This window comes from Echiichthys vipera, assembly GCF_963691815.1.
Source record: "Echiichthys vipera genome assembly, chromosome: 5".
In the NCBI taxonomy this organism is placed as follows: Eukaryota; Metazoa; Chordata; class Actinopteri; order Perciformes; family Trachinidae; genus Echiichthys; species Echiichthys vipera.
In genome coordinates, this window is record NC_139830.1 from 29,261,313 (window position 1) to 29,278,231 (window position 16,919).

Below are 16,919 nucleotides of genomic sequence, written 5' to 3' on the forward strand. Positions count from 1 at the left end.
TCACCACCACTAAAGCAGTGACATATGAAAAACCACCATTTTCTCTTTGTTTTGGCCTCAGTGTTCCATGCCAAAATGGAGTAAGAATACCAGCCTTTCACTGTAGTGTTGATAGGGCAGCTGAGCTTTATGAAAAAAGGTCAACATTATTGAGAATACAAACATAAAGGTCTTAGATGTAGCTATGATTGCTTTGGCATCTCTCCCAGTGGATATTCTTTGGAGACCTTGTATTTGTGTATTGCCTTCAAAAGCAGTTCCACTTCAAGCATCTGTCACACACACTCGGGATCTGTAGACCTACACATGCTGGGTTAGAAACAATGTTTGAAAAGGGTAAAATTGGCAGGAAATCATTTTTCTTCTCTTCTTTTTTAGTTTTTATGCCCTGCACCAACCACAACCGATGCCCAGGGGCATTAAGTTTTCAGGTTTCCTTACTAAAAGGAAAGCACACTACAAAATAATTTTATTAAACTTAAGTTCAAGTTAGTAATTTAGTAGTATGTATACTAATAAGAATGTACCAGTATACTTATACTGTAAGTATACTATTTCAATACCGCTTGGGGCTAAATTGGCCCACTTTTAGTTTCTAAAAGTATACATTTAAGTGAACTTTGAGTACACAGTAGTTTATGAAAATATACTTTGTAGTATACTACAAATTAACTTATAGGTATGCTGTTATATACTGGCTATGTTATACTCGTTATATACTTCCAGCCCACTTCTTAGTTTATGAAAGTATACTTTGGAGTATACTACAAGTTAACTTAGGTATACTTTTCCTAAGTAGCCTATATATACTGTATATATACTGTATATCTCAGGAACATGTGGAGGGAATGTCTTCAAATATGGTGCAAGGATAACCCGATTCGATTTTGAAAGGTCAAAGGTCACTGTGACCTAACAAACATGTCCATAACTCAATCATTCACATTTCACATAAATGTCTAATTGGATAAAATGATGAAGTGAAAGAGACATTTGGTCAGATACCGAATTGTTGACACTAATGTTGAAACTGTGGTGATTTTTCTCCTTTGCTACCAGGCAGATGTGTGTGAAGCATCCACATTTCACCAAGAAATACACTTAATAACATTTTTATTAATGTCTTCACTGCATATATTATGTAACTCTGAACATACATGGATATAAACTGCAACTTTACTTGACTTGGCAACTTGACTGTTAGCGGAGACTGAGAGACTTCATCAAGCCCAGACTTACAGGTGTAAAATCAGAAATGTCGACAGACAATGAAGCATAAATGAACCCTGTTCTTTTTCTGATTTTGCCCTTCTTACCTCTACTACCATTCATCCTTCTCTTGTATTTCCTTCTCTCACAGACCGTGAGCCGGTATGGACAATAAGGCATTGGAACTTGAGTGTGTGAGTATCCCCGTGGAGGAGGCCATCATGTGTAATGGAGGCAGCCAGCAGCAGCAGGACGCATCCATACTGACCCACCTGAAGAAGGTTGAGAACCAGATAACTGAAGCACAGCGTTTCTCCCACCTTCCCAAACGCTCAGCTGTGGACCTGGAGTTCAGTGACCTTTCCTACACCATCCAGGAGGGACCATGCTGGAGGAGGAGAGGTAAGACACACCTATCCATTCTTCAGTTTGTAAAAGAGTGATGAAATATAGGCTGTAGGAAGGCACCAGGTATCATTTATTTGTTACCAAGACAAGGAAGATGACAATGTAGGTACAAGATCGAGCATGCACCAAGCTTTCATGCAATTCTCCAAGTGTGTGGAACTCTACTGAAGGGATGAATGGCATTCTTCCAAAAGAAATGGCAGAATGTATATTTGCTGTTTCTCTACAACCTGTCTGTATGTCTGAGTATCAAATACTCACCAGGGGTAGGCTTGAAGAGCTGTGTCAGCCGGGATTTACGATGAATTCCAATAACAGCCCAGTAAAGCAATCCTAGCTTAAAGGCCACAATCTGTACTGCTGCTCACATGACCAGCAGTGGCTCAAAAAGACTTTTACCAATACACAATCATTGTGAATATGAATATGAATACTTTTTTTGTCTTTTGTCTTTGGTTTCACCTTGTCATGAAACACAATACACCACATAAAAACAATAGGCTCAATGGACACATTCATGAAAAATACAACACATCTTTAAAATAAACAAATATAAAATACATACTTTAAAACTGCAACAGTTCAAATTCATCATGCAGTGGGTGAGAGGGGTTAAAAGCCCTTAAAAGTTCATCATACAGAATGCTTAGTTGTTTTTGAGTTGTTGAGGCCATGTTTACAATTTTCTGCAGCTTTTTCCTCCACTCACAATTCAGGTTACTGTACCATATGGTCATATTAAAAGATAAAATACTGTAATTCCTAAATTTTGACCGGTTAATTTTTTTTATTAGGGCAGGCCTTTGTTTTAAATTCCCTCATTTTGAGAATTGGTCATGTTTTAGTATGAAGCCTCCTTTTGATCTGCTCCCGTTTGCCCTATTAAAGGTACTATATTATGCTGTTAATACAAACTCTTGTTGTATCTGTTTCAAATTTAAAAACACTTTGGAACACTTCAGAACAGCAAGGTGTTAAAAATGTCATGATTATATTCTTTCATTTATTTAATCAATGCAATTGGAATATATATCTTGTGCATAGTTTGCATGGGCATATTATGACAGCCAGCAGGAGTTTATTCACCCTTGTTTTTCCCCAGTCTTTATTTAAGAACATGCTTTATGGAAGTAAAGATGTGTCATCGGATTTTGATATTAAAAAGCCATTGAATTCCTAGCACTGAATATTTATGCATTGAAATTATATATATGAATGTTTTGACTCAGAATTTAACTCTTTACTTTTCAATGTTCACAAATTCAAGGTAAAGAATTCAATGTAAAAAAATCAACGTTAAAAATGTCACTGCACCAAATACAGATTCAAAATACAATGTATACAATTGAATGTTAAAAATCGTTAAAAAATTCAACAGGCCAATTAATCTGCAATGTATAACATCCGGGAACCCAAGGAAAAGCAATCGATCCTAGATTTTAGATCGTCCTTGTAATTAGATGCTATGTGAAACTGTGGGTGACAACTTCACATGATAGGGCTTCCATGAGTATCATGTCATAAAAACTTCACATTTCTGAGGAGTTTCTGGTTCAAAGTTAAGTTTTAAGGTCCAAATCATTCAGACTGAAACTCTGCCTCCAGCAGCAGGTGACTGTCAGCTCCCAATGGTGGGGCAGCTGGGAGCATCTATCGCTGCTGTCGGGTTCGGTGCTCTACACATAAGCAGGACAGGAGAAGCAAAGCAGTTAGCTGCGAAGGTCCAGCAGCCTCCTGGAGACGTGACGGCAGTTTAAGGTGGTGGTGTGTTTTCCTTCTCCACCGGCGAGAGACCCTCCTGTAGCATCTCGCTGCCCCTGTCCCACTGATGAGTAGGAGCCAACACTGACAGTCTGCTGCTTAGCCAACTAGCAGCCACTCTTGTCACAGCTCTCCTTGCTCAAACACACACACTGGATCTAGATCAAATGCTTTTCCTTGGTTCCCCTGATATCAACACTGAATTTTATACATTAAATTTGCAGCTGAATTTGACCTGTTGAATCTTTTAACATTGAATTTTTAACTTAGAATATTTTTAACATTGAATTGTATACATTGTATGTTTGCATCTGAGCTTGGTAAATTAAAATTTGTAATTTTGAAAATATAGAGTTAAATTCAGAGGCAAAACACTCAGATACATAATTTTACTGACTGATGCCTCCAGCAGTGAGGGCTGATCCGATACTTACAGTTACTGTGGCAAACTCATCTTTATTGATTTTTCCTGTCGAGATAATTTCCTTACATGGAGATGGAGCAAGACTGATTGTTCTTGACACACTGCCTTCCTCAGCATCCGCCAGTGTCCATGGAATTCACACAGAGGATCAATAGACACTGCACAGTGGAGCCATTGACAGTGTCAAATGCAGAAGCCACTCACAGGCTGCCATTGAGTGTGTTTATTATTTGTTTTAACTCTTATTTTTTTAACCCCTGTATCTTCTGTTCACTACTTGAAAAACAGAATAGCATGCGTACCGTCCAACTACATTCATAAAACCACTGACTCTTCAAACATTGCTTTTAGATCACACACACAGCCAGTCAGCATACAAACATTACTGTGCATTCAACACACTACATCAGAAAATGGAAAACAGTGTTGTATGCTGCTACAGAAACAAATTTCTATTGTGTTTGTTTAACATATAAAAAATGTACTTGGAACTTAGTACAGGACATATAAGCTCACTGCAGACCAGGGATTCATTCTGCCGCAGCATCACGTCTTTTTGCAGGCCAAGGGACTAAGGAGGAAGGAGGATTATCACCAGGTGCAGATTAACACCAATAACTGGGAGGGATCTGAAAGTGTTCTCTAATTCTGCTCACTGCTTTTTTCACAAAATAAAGGTTTTTGTTTAAGTGCCTTGGTTATTTAAAAAAATATGCTAGCACAGCAGTGGTATAGCTGCATTGCCATTCCATACACAAGAACATGTACCACTGTTGCTTGAATTTCTTCTAAAGTTGCTGTTCTTGTTCTTTCTCTCATCCAGCACCTCTTTCACTTATAGTTTTCCTCCTCTGCTTCTTAGACTCCCATCCATTGTAGGTTCTAAAGTAAAACTAAGTCTTACACATCTCTTAGAAAGCTATTCATCCAAAGCAAATAGTAACTGTTATGCCCCCAAAGCAATTTCAGTCAAAATCAACTGGACTTGGTTATTTGTCTAGGAAGACGTTTCTCCCCTATCCAAGAGGCTTCATCAGTTCATGTACGCATCTGACCAGGCTGGGACTGGTCCAACTATCTGGTGTGGAGATCCAGGTATTTAACCTCTCACAAGGCCGATGATGTCACCAGAACCCGTTTGTGCTAACAAAAGTGCCAACGACCGTCGTTAGAGTGGCAGTCGTTGGTGGGAAGTTGGTTTTGACTTCGTAAGTGCTATATCAAGTCTTAACGACAGTCGCTGGAGTCACAGCAGGACATTTGTGAACAGTTGTTCTTTGAGGTTAGATTGTTGAATCTCCTGGGAAGGGATGAAAGGGCAGCATTGTAAATTGGAGATAAGTGTTGTCTCAGACCTCCTCCTCTGTTTAGCGAGGGTTTATAGATATTTGCATTCCTCGTTGCATTGGATAGCATAAACCAGCTTGCTTTTGTGGTTGTCTGGTGTTCTGTACTTGGGATGAACTAGTCTCTGTGTGAGTGTGTTACTGGGTTTGAAATACACAGGGATGCAGTGTTTGTTGAAGATCCTCCTGAGTTTCTCTGATTATCCAGCCACATACGGAATGACTATGTTGTTTCTCTTGTTTTCTTTTTCTTTCTCAACCACTTTGGTGTTCTTTCTGGAGGCAGCTGTCGTCTTCACAAAGGTCAAGCTGGGGTAACCACAGGTTGTGAGGGCGCCTCTCAGGTGCTTGCGTTCTTCCCCTTGGGCCTGTGAGCTGGTGGGTACGTTATCAGCTCTATGTTGCAGTGTTCTGTTAACTCCAAGCTTGTGTTCCGGGGGGAGTCAAACAGTAGATATTGATCTGTGTGAATCTTCGGATTTAATCTTAACCCATATGTTGTCCACATATCTGAACCAATGGCTTGATGTTAATCCTTTGAAGGATTCAAAGCCTTGTCCTCTACCTCCTCCATGTATATATTTGCCACAATAGGGGATACTGGTGAACCCATGGCACAGCCGTGTTTTTGTCTGTAAAAAAAGTGCCATTAAACTGGAAATATGTGGTTTGAGATTTGTTCGGTTGTGTAAGGAGTTGTCCTGTGTGAGCCGTTCTCTTACTGTGGCCAAAGCCTCCATGGTTGGAATACCGCAGAACAAGGAAATCACGTCGTAGGATACCATGGTTTCATCTGGATCCATTTTTAAGTCTCGGACTTTGTTTCACAAAGTCTATGGAGTTTCTGATGTGGTGTGGGGTGTTGCCCACCAGTGGTGCCAGGATATTGGCTATGTGTTTATGCTGCTGACAATGGGCCTGAGTGGGGCCCCTTCTTTATGGATTCTTGGGAGTCCATATAAGCAGGAGGTTGAGGGGGGTAAAGCCTGTAATATTGTGATTTACTAATGACTCCATCTTTTGTAGTTGCTGTAGACACTCTATAACCTTCTTTTTGTAACCGCTGGTAGGGTCTCGTTTCAGAGTTTCGTAAGTGTTAGAATCACTGAGTAGTGCAGAGATCTTTGCCTGGTAATCAGTTGTATTTAGAACAACTGTGCATCTACCCTTGTCTGCTGGAAGGATTGTGATGCTGTGTTCTTTGCTCAGTGCTGTTACTGATTTTCTCTCCTCAATGGTGAGGTTGGATGGTGGGACCTTAGCTTGGGACAACGTTGCTGACCCTTTTGACCTTAGCTGCTCAGCCTCACTTCCAGTAAGGTTGTTTTTCTTTATAGCGGATTCTGTAGCTGTAATCAACTCCACTATGGGTAACTCTTTTGGTGTCATGTCAAAGTTCAGGCCCTTGGCTAAGACCTCCTTCTTTGTGTGGGTAAGATCTCTGTGCAACAAATTCTTTACCTATCTGTGTTTCTGTCTGTGCTGGAGAGTCAGTTTTTTTGCCTCCAAGTGAGTATTTCTGTGTTTTGTCAATATTCCGGGATTGTAAATTGTGAAATTTCTTTGTTTGTCTTTCTTTGCTCTTGTTGTGTTGAGATAGTTGGGCTTTCTGTTAAATACCTGGATCTCCACACTAGTTAGTTGGACCAGTCCCAGCCTGGTCAGATGCGTACATTAACTGATGAAACGTCTTCCTAGACAAATAACCAAGTCCAGTTGATTTTGACTGAAAATGCTTTTGGGATAACAATGACCTGGACTAATGAGAATATTCACAGGCTAACTCTTATGTCATAATATGTGAGCAGTGTAACGTTTACCACTTTTCCCTCATATATAATATACAATACATGTCATTGTATATTACCACTCTACTGAGTCTCCTTCCATTCACTATATAATAATGTAACTTATACTATACAGGTCTATCTTTTTTTCTCTTCTCCACTCATCTTTTTTAAACTTAAAAGGAGGAGAGGTCAAGCGAGGTAGGGTGGAAAGGACGAGAGGTAGAGTGGCAGGGAGTGGAGGCGAAGAGAGGTAGGGTGAAAAGTGTGTGCCAGCGTACATAAATCTTAATTCCTTTCGGCCTTTAAAACTGCAAGTAAACATGTACTGTAGATGAATAACAAATAGATTTCACTTTTGATTGATACGCTGTTCAATTTGAGTCTTTGTCTTCTTTCCATATGTTTGAACTTGTTTGAAGTGTATCTCTAACAGTCTCAGTTCTTTTAAAACCTCTTTGAACGTGTGTTTGCACAGCCACAGTGCAGAATGGCTCACAGCAGTGTGTAAATGAAGCACCCAATGAGGTTCTCAGTATTTTACAATGGTGCTCTGGCTGTGGTTTTGAAGGGTTCTGACTCCCATCATCAATCAATATATCCAATTTATGAAATAAATATATACCAGCAGCAGCTGAGAAAGTGAGTCAGATAATATGTTTCACCATTATGCTATATTATTTTCCATAAATATTATTTACAGTATGTGTTCATTCATGATACATGTTAATACCAGATGACATCTGTTGTAGTTTGTCCCACATAATAGCATTTCTGGTTAAACTAGACATATACGTTATTTAAGAAAATCATCAGAACATGCTCAGCAGCATTAACAGTGCTGTCATTTCTTGAAAAATTGACAAATATTATTAGTGTGAATTTTCTTTCTCACACAAATTACATCATACATAGAAATACAGTATGTGGTAACTCTAACAAGTCTATACAAATCAGTAGTTATGTATTTATTATCCAGCCAACTGTTAAGAGATGTGAGATGACAGCAGAAAGTGCATCTCTTGCAGCTAGAATTACTGTATATGACATGATGAGTGTATATGAGTATACATATAATTTTTATGTGCAAAAGCAGCTATGAAGTAAAATACATTTAAACCTGTTTTTAACTTTTATTCTATTCTATTGTAATATGGTGTGTGCTGCTGCTGGAAGTGCAGATTAATAAGATTCCTACCTTCAATGAGCTACAGTCAGGGTAGAGCCAATATTATGCTCAGTGCAGTGATGCTGAATTTGTAGGCATATATGATGAAAATTAGCCTGTATGGCTAAATCTGGCACATTTACATGTTACATATGTACATGGTCCCTCCTTAATATAAATATATATATATATCCCACCTTTTGCCACGGCCGCTCAGGGACTGTGGTCTGGATCAGTGGCTCTCTGTACTGTGTTCTGTGTCTTTGGCAGATTTAACATTTGTCCACCGTCTCTCTTATCTGGGCAGAGATACCCGGCCACCATATTGATTCTTGTGCTCTGGAGCGGCACTTGGAGAATCCCTGATGACCTTCATGTAGTTTATTGCCTCTCCCCTGTCATAAGAAATTCTCCTGCAAGATGCAGCTCTGTGCTGACCTGCCAGTAGGGTGCCATCTCTAGTCTCAGTCCACGTTTCTCTGGCCATTCTGTTAGACAGTAGTATGCCACTGCTTTGAATGTTTCATCCGTTGTTGCTTTTGTTTGTTTTCCTCCAACCGCATATCTGTAACAGGGAGTAAAGACACAACAGCATCCACAAATACCTGGAATTCTTTCTCCAGTAGTAGGTCGTCAGAGGACGTCATGTCTCTCAGTGGAGCTCTCGACAATGTGTCTACAGTGATGAGGCTTTTACCTGGGACATGGACAATGTCATAGAACCTTAGAACCCTTTGTGACAGATCATCCAAACCTCTGGTGCTCAACAGTGGAACCAGGGGTTTATGGTCTGTTAGCAGTGTGAAGTGCAGACCCTGTATATAAGAGGTTAGTTCTCTGTGTCTGTCAGCCCTCTTGAGATGTACGGAACAGGCTGCCAGGAGTTATCAGTCTGTTTTTGTCTGAGAACAGCCCCTATGCCGTAAGCTGATGCATCTACTGCTACCTTTGTTTCTGCTGTGTTTGAATATTGAGCAAGTGCTGTTTGTAAGGTCAGCTCTTCTTTCAGCTTTTTAAAAGCTCTCTGTTGAGGTTCACCCCAGACCCAATCATTTTTCTCTCTTAGTAGGTCTTTAAGGGCGCACTCACACTGTCCTTCCGTACCGGGCCAAAACAGGTTTTACGGGTAAAGCCTAGTTCGTTTGACCAGTGTGAGTGCAACCGCTCCGTGCCTAGCTGCGGCCAGCTGGCCGCCAACGGCCCCTTTGAGAGAGGTGGGCTTTTGTAAAGCGTGTTTGCACGAGGCCTCGGCGGCTCTGATGTCATTTTATGTGCGCCTGTTCGGTACATCTCAAGAGGGCTGACGGACACAGAGAACTAACCTCTTATATACAGATATATACTATAGATAGTTCAGACCATGCGCGGACATTTAACAACAACAACAATGGTGGCAAAAGGTTCACGTTGGTGTGATGCGGAGGTGGAGTGTTTACTGCAGATTTGGGCGGATGAAAATATTTAAAAACAGTTGGACAAGACGCACAAAAACTCTGGAAAGATTTGTAAACAAAGCAACGCATCGCGATGACGTCATTTTATGTGCGCCTGTTCAGACATAGAAAAAAGAAGGACAAACCATGCGCGGACATTTAAAACAATGGCGGCGAAGGTTCACGTTGGTGTGATGCGGAGGTGGAGTGTTTACTGCAGATTTGGTCGGATGACAATATTCAAAAACAGTCGGACAAGACGCACAAAAACTCCAAGGTCTATGGAAAGATTTGTAAACAAAGCGACGCATCGTGATGACGTCATTAATGCGTGTGACGTGTTACGGCGTGATGACGTATGGACAGGCAAGAAGCATTTGCGCGAGGCCCAGGCAGTGTGAGTAAAAACGGGCTGGCCAGCAGGGGGAGTGGGAGGGGGGGACACGTACCCTAAAGCCCGGTGCACGGTACGGGCGGACAGTGTGAGTGCGCCCTAAGTGGCATGGTGAAGGTGGCCAACTGTGGCACAAACTTGGCCTGATAGTTTGCAATGCCCATTAGGCGCTGCATATCATCCACACATGTTGGCTATGGCATCTGTAGAATTAACTTTGTTTGGATCAGGTTCAATGCCTTTTCCTTTTATTTTATGACCGACAAAAATGATGTGCTCTTTAGCGAACTCGCACTTCTCATTAAGAGTGAGGCCTTCATCCTGCATCTTCTGGAGCACACGATGTAGTCTTTTGTCATGTTCCTGTCTGTTCCATCTATATGCCAACACGTCCTCTGCATGACATACCACGCCCTCAAAACTCTCAAACATCTGCGACATCCGTCTTTGAAAATGTTCCGTAGCCGATGTGATGCCAGGTAATTCCTCACATACTTTTTCTCTCACGGAAGGGGAACCCATCTGGGTGTAGAGAGGTCATAGGGTGTAGCCCCCTGTTCCAGTTTAATGTGATATGGCTCGTTTAGCTTACCAAGCCCTTGAAACACAGCTGGATAAGCTGCCTTGAAGTCAGACTCAGTCTGTGTCACCGTCACTTCATCAACCTTGTGTATCAGTCCCATTGCCACTATTGCTGCCACAACATACACATCTAAAACCCGGGAAGCTTGTTACAATGCATCATGGGTACTGTAGTCTCTACCGTTAAAAAGATGGACTGGCAGACAGTTGATGTAAATTCCTTAAGTAATTTTAGGCTGATCAGTATTTTCCCAACAGCATCCAAAATTGCTTAAAAATGGGCAGCCGAGCAAGTTATTTTCCATCTTGATAACAGCTCCACCTCTCTCCTCATGCTACCCCATGCAGATTAGCTTTAGAGCCAAACATTCAACAGAGACAGCCACATGTCTTTTGTTTGAGAAAATAACATTTCTCTCTTGAGGTGGTGTTCTAGGTGCAGTATTTCTTGATCTAAGGAAGGCTTTTGATACTGTCAGTCATAAAGTGCTTCTTACTGAGATATCGAAATTGAATTTCTGCAATAGTGCAATGAAATGGGTGGAATCATATTTAACAATCTCATTCAGTTTCCATAAATAATAATAGATTAAAGTCACTGCAGTTGCCCAACAGTGTGCTGCAAGGATCCATTCTTGGTCCACTCTTGTTCAGTATTTATATTCATGACCTTGCATGACCTTGTGTGTCCTGAGGTTGAAACTGTTAGGTATGCAGATGATACTGTTTTATTTCTACACGACAGTTGTTGTAGATAGGCTTACTAGATCCATGGCTCAGGTTACAACGTGGCTGAGAGAGTGTTACCTGCAATGCATTGTCTGTCAGTCAGCATGTTCTTTTGTAAAAACACTAAACTCAATATTGACCTCCCACTACTGTAATTGTAGCAGGAGAAAAAATACAGTTTGTGATACCTGCAAAACTACCAAATCAATATCTCAAATTTTCTTCCATCGGAAATGACATGTCTACAGAGGCACCTCATATTTTTTTACACTTTACACACCAACTTGTGCACATTAAAAACAACTTGAATCGCAACACAAACAAGCAATACAAATTCTACATAAAAAAACAAAACTCTTCCATCACTGTTCGATTTTTAAAAAAGTACCAGTTTTTAAGCTGGGAGGACCTCAAAAAATATTTTTAGTGTATGCTTGGTTTTTAAGGTCACTCACAACCTAGCTCCACATCCACTTGCTGCTTACGTCAATAGAAGAACAGGTACTGATCATATCACAAGGGGATCATCTAGGGGGGAACTAAACACATACAAATTTTACTACTTTTACTAAGCAGTTAAGACAATGGATGATCCATACATATACATGTCAGCACTAAAATAACTTGTTGTGACTCTGGTCTATTGGTGAGCAGGCTCAACATACTATGTATTTATTTTATTTATTTTTTTCACTGGTGCTTTGTATTTTGTGCTCTGTTATTTTACCTAGCTGCCTGTTCTGTTTGTTGTGTGATGTGCTGTGGAGTTCCGTCCTGCTTATGCTCGTTATTTGTATTTTAGAAAGTCTTTTTTAATATCATGCCAGGGACTACAGATGAAAAATAGCCTTTTGGCTAATTCTGGCAAATTTTACCCATGTATTATAATGTGTTTCATTAATTTGCACTATCCCCCTTCTTTAATAAACTTAATGTTATTGACAAGTTATAGTCACTGTGTCTGTGTCTGTGTCTGTGGCACCTAACAAACCTGAAACCTCTGTATGTGACGAGTAGAGAGAACGCGTCGGTGTCAGCCGTCCGTCGGCAGCTCCTGGAAAACCTGCCTTCATCAGCTGACTGACTGACATTTACTAAACCAAAGTAGTTTTCAAAGGTTTTAAACCAGATTTGGGTAAGTGCTGACTTTGAAGAAAAACAATTGATTTGTATGGACAGCAATTTTCTGTGTAGTAAAATATTAGGAAGGTGGATAACCAAAGCCAAATGAGGTGTCCGGGGGGGCTCAGCTGTTTGTCTAGGAATCAGATTAATTCTGCAAGCTCATGTTTTTTTCGCTCTGGCAGAAGTGTCTGTTGCCCCTCTGCTTTGGACAGATTTCCAGGCCGATGGAATGTCAGGGCGTTGGCAACAGTTTATCTGATATGTTTGAGATGATGATTGTAGTGAGGAGTGCCGTTGAGGCATTTTTCAAAACAACCAAAATGGCTGTCACCTGATGTTGAAGTGTCTGTTCACAAAGGGAGGTAACTCAAACCAGAGACAGAGGGGTAACTCTAGCCTGTTTCACAAAGAGAGGTAACTTAACCTCTCGGTCAGTTACAATGGTAAAATGCTCTCTGAAACTACCCTGGTCGGGACCAGGTTTTTCTCAGAAAACCTTGAGTTTCTCTCTGTCTCCGCCCTCTTTCAGCCACACACGGTGTTTGATTTCCTCATTCATTCAGTCAGCACGCGAGTTTTGGCGTAGTATAGTTCCGTCTGTTTTTTCAGAAAATCATTGCAAAAATCAGTCATTAGAAGTTATATTAGGTGGCAACTATTTCACTACCATGGCATGTCCTTTTGATAACGATCCCATGGATGAAGGTGCAGAATTACTGCGCAGAGAATTAAATATTCGTCAGGAGATGATTATCAGACTATTGATTATAGATGTTCTTGCATTTCCAGGCAATTCTCTTTTTGAGCGGTACCGTTTCATATCACAGCAGATATTGTGTGTTGCGCTGCGTTTTTTTTGCAAAAGGGAGTTTTTTTATACAACGTATAAAAATCATTCAGTATGCCTATATAGAAGTTATATTAAGTGGTGACTATTTCCACTACCATGGCATGTCCTTTTGATAACGATCCCGTGGATGAAGGTGACGCATTACCGCAAAGACAATTAAATATTCGTCGGGAGATGATTATCAGTCCTTAATATACTGCAGCCATAATTACAAAATGAATGAAATGGATCTTTTGAGCAAGTTGAATGTATTTGACTTAGCGTTTCCTAAATATAATCCCAGCTTTTCTTGCAATTCATAGGTTCAAAAGTGTGTGCTTTTAATTGGGTTACCGGTATATTAACTACTCCTATAGGTGGAAACAACAGCCTTCTGATCCAGAATATCACCTATAATGCGAGGGGGTCCATTTCACGGCAGGGAAACACCGTTTCATGTCACAGTCCATCTCATCCCTCCTTCGTTTCCAACATTAACAACCAGTAATGCTCTTATATCACAGCAGATATTCTGTGTTGCGCTGCGTTTTTTTGCAAATGGGAGTTTTTTACACAACATATAGAACAGCCACTTATGGTAATATTTACTTTACCATGTAAAACATGCTCAAAATGAGGCGTCACCATCAGCGCCGTCGTATAGGGGGGAAAGGTGATGACAATTCTAAGGGCCCACAGCCAGCCAGGGCCCACACACTGCTCCAGTAGCCTCTGTGACAAAATGATTATGCACTGAACTAATATATATTCATACGAATGAATCCGAATTAAAACAAAGCCACAAGTTGTACAATACTCTATATATATGTTTATTCTATTCAATAACCCCCCTGGCCCCTTCTTAGAAAATGGTTTGGTCCACACCGCGGCTCTTTCTTCCCGGGGTTCTTCCTCATCGGAATTAAGTGCTAGCCGGTAGAGAAGCTAACTGCAGCAGAGTCAGTATGCCCCCCAAAAAACACAAGTCTGGACACCAGAAAAGAGTTGAGAAAGAGGTCAGGTGTAGGAACAGCAGAGCAGGGGCCCAAGACATCAAAACTTTTTTTTTTAAGAATGGTGAGAGTAAACTACCGAGGGCGGCTTAAACAATTAGCCTGCTTGTTCATTCATTTAATGTCTGTAATATTACCTTTGACGGGGCGCAGGCTGGAGCCTACGCTAGCAGTCATCGGGCCCCGCTCTGGACAGGTCGCCAGTTCATTAAAAAAAAATCGCCAGGTCATTGTAGAGCGACGGTTCCTAGAGTAGCTATAACTGAACGTTACTAATTTAGGGGCTACCACCGTGACTGTGTGTTTCGCACATAACACTGTCGGACAGTGCTCCAGTAAGCGCCCATTCAGAGGCTGCATTCAATTGTATTATGACCCATTCAATTTCTACTCAGTAATTATGAGCATCTGACGAAGGTCAGTTACGTTTTCATGATGTGTTCAATGTGGTCTTGTAAAATGTGACATTAGTGGGACATTTGAATAGTCTAAATACAAAAAAAGTTAATTGTTCAAAGATTTGTCGTTGTTGTTCTGTTTTTTTGACAACAACAAAGTAAAAAAAAGACTATTTAGAATTTTGGACAGTTTACACTGACTTTTGAATGGTTTAAAAATATTTTATCCATATCAGGACTTGAACCAGTCACCTTCTGGTTCCCAAGCCAAGTCCCAACGGACTGAGCTACTGACCCCCACCACTATTGTATACAATATATATAATTTAATTTATAATTTTGCTCCAGAATCAGCAGTGCCTGCTTCATCTGAGTTTGACCCCACAGCAGATGCTCACCCCCAGCAGTCCAATGATGCCTTTGATGGTGAGTGAGTAAACACCTTGGGGAGCTAGATGAGGAGCTCTGGGTCAGCATAAGATCCTTCCTTGGTGTACAAGAACACAGATACTTTTTTTTCTGTTTAATTTTTTCTGTGCAGTATGCAGAAGGTTACTTCATTATGAATGCCAAATTACTTATGTATGCACAGTGTGCATCTACCATAGTGTCAGTATGGCTGTTGTTTGGTTTTTGTTTGTTTTGTTTTGTTGGCTTGTCTTGTTTTTATCTGTGATGCTTTTGTTGTTGTCACGTGACTGTTATTGTTGATTGTGTGTCTATTGTTGTTCATCTTTATCATTTGTGAAAATAAAATAGAAATATGGGAAAAAAAAACACCTTGGCTATTTCAATTATATAATAGCAAAATATAGGCTACATTTTTTTATAACTCAATTTATGTCACTTTTGCTGTTGACAGAGCCAGGTCCAAGCTCCCAAAGCAAGGCTACTTCAGATAGTGAAGGGAATTGTGAAGCAAATCAAAGCTGTTGCAGTCATGAAACTGCTGAAGACAGTCAGAGCACAGGAAGTACAGAAAGACAGGAAAGAGAGAACAAGGAGGAAGAATATTTAAAATGTGACCCAGGATTATGGCCAGAGAAGCTCACAGACCACGATCGTGAGATAATAGTTAAAAAGCTAACCACAGCTACTCAAAGAGATCTGACCTTGATCATGCCAAAGGATTCAGATGGAAGGAAATTTCCAGAGTATTTAGAGTTTACAAAGTCAACAAATGGACGGGAAAAACAGAAGAGAGACTGGTTAATGTACAGTGAAAGTGCAAAGGCAATATACTGTGTACCATGCATGTTATTTTCCTCTGACGGCCTAAAAAAACCATCAGCCAGTGCACTTAACACCAAAGAAGGGTACAAAATATCAGATCTCAAATGGCGGAGAATGTACAACAAATTCCCTGACCATGAAGTCTGCAAGGCGCACAAAACCTGCTACCTCAAGTGGAAAAATCTGAGATATTCTTTGATAGAAGCAAAGGGGATAGACAGCCATCTGCAACAAGAGATCCAACTGGAAGTTGACAGAAACAAAGCTATTCTTGAGAGAATATTAGATGTTACTCTTTTTCTGGCCTCAAGAAATTTGCCATTCAGAGGGAGCACAGAAACGCTTGGTGATGTACGGAATGGTAACTTCCTTGGCACTGTAGAGCTTGTAGCCAAGTACGATCCTCTGTTGAATGATCATCTGAGAAAAGTTAAGGAGAAAAGACCAAGCACCAGAGTGACCCATTACCTTAGCCCAGAGTCTCAAAATGAGTTCATAGAACTCTGTGGAGATAGGGTTTTGAAAGAAATACTGAAGGAAAGGGAGTGTGCCATTTTTTACTCATTAATATGTGATGCAACTCCTGATGTCTCCCACAAGGAACAGAATGTAATTCTGTTGCGATATGTTGTTCAGAAGGAGAATGATCAGTGGGATGTAACTGAACGTTTCTTGCAGTTTGAAGAATTCAGTGGCAAGACTGGCCATGAAATATCAGAGATGTTACTGAAGACACTACAGGAGCACCACATTGACATTGCAGATTGCAGAGGCCAGGGCTTTGACAATGGCTCGAACATGTCAGGAAAAGTTAAAGGGGTCCAGGCTGAAATAAGGAAAATAAATCCACTTGCTACATATTCACCATGTGCCTCACATACTTTAAATCTTGTTGGAGTACATGCTGCAGAGTCATGTACCGACGTTTCAACATTTTTCGGGAGTTTGAATCGCTTGTACAATATCTTCAGTGCCAGCCCAGAGAGATGGGCCATTCTCAAAGAAAAGACTGGCTGCTCCCTTCACCGCATGTCTGATACCCGTTGGAGTGCCCGCATAGCGGCTGTTAAACCAGTTGCA

The 16,919-nt window shown here is 40.7% G+C and overlaps 1 protein-coding gene across 1 annotated transcript in view; it reads left to right on the top strand.

Annotated features, from left to right (window-relative positions):
* Positions 1-1,373: 1,373 nt before the first annotated feature.
* LOC310946824 (ATP-binding cassette sub-family G member 4-like) overlaps positions 1,374-16,919 on the top strand; it is a gene marked incomplete at both ends in the record, with an annotated part of 32,527 nt that continues 16,981 nt past the window's right edge. The window contains one exon of the mRNA XM_083913382.1: positions 1,374-1,611. Within this exon, the coding sequence (XP_083769508.1) occupies positions 1,374-1,611 (238 nt within the window). The remainder of the gene's footprint in view (positions 1,612-16,919) is intronic.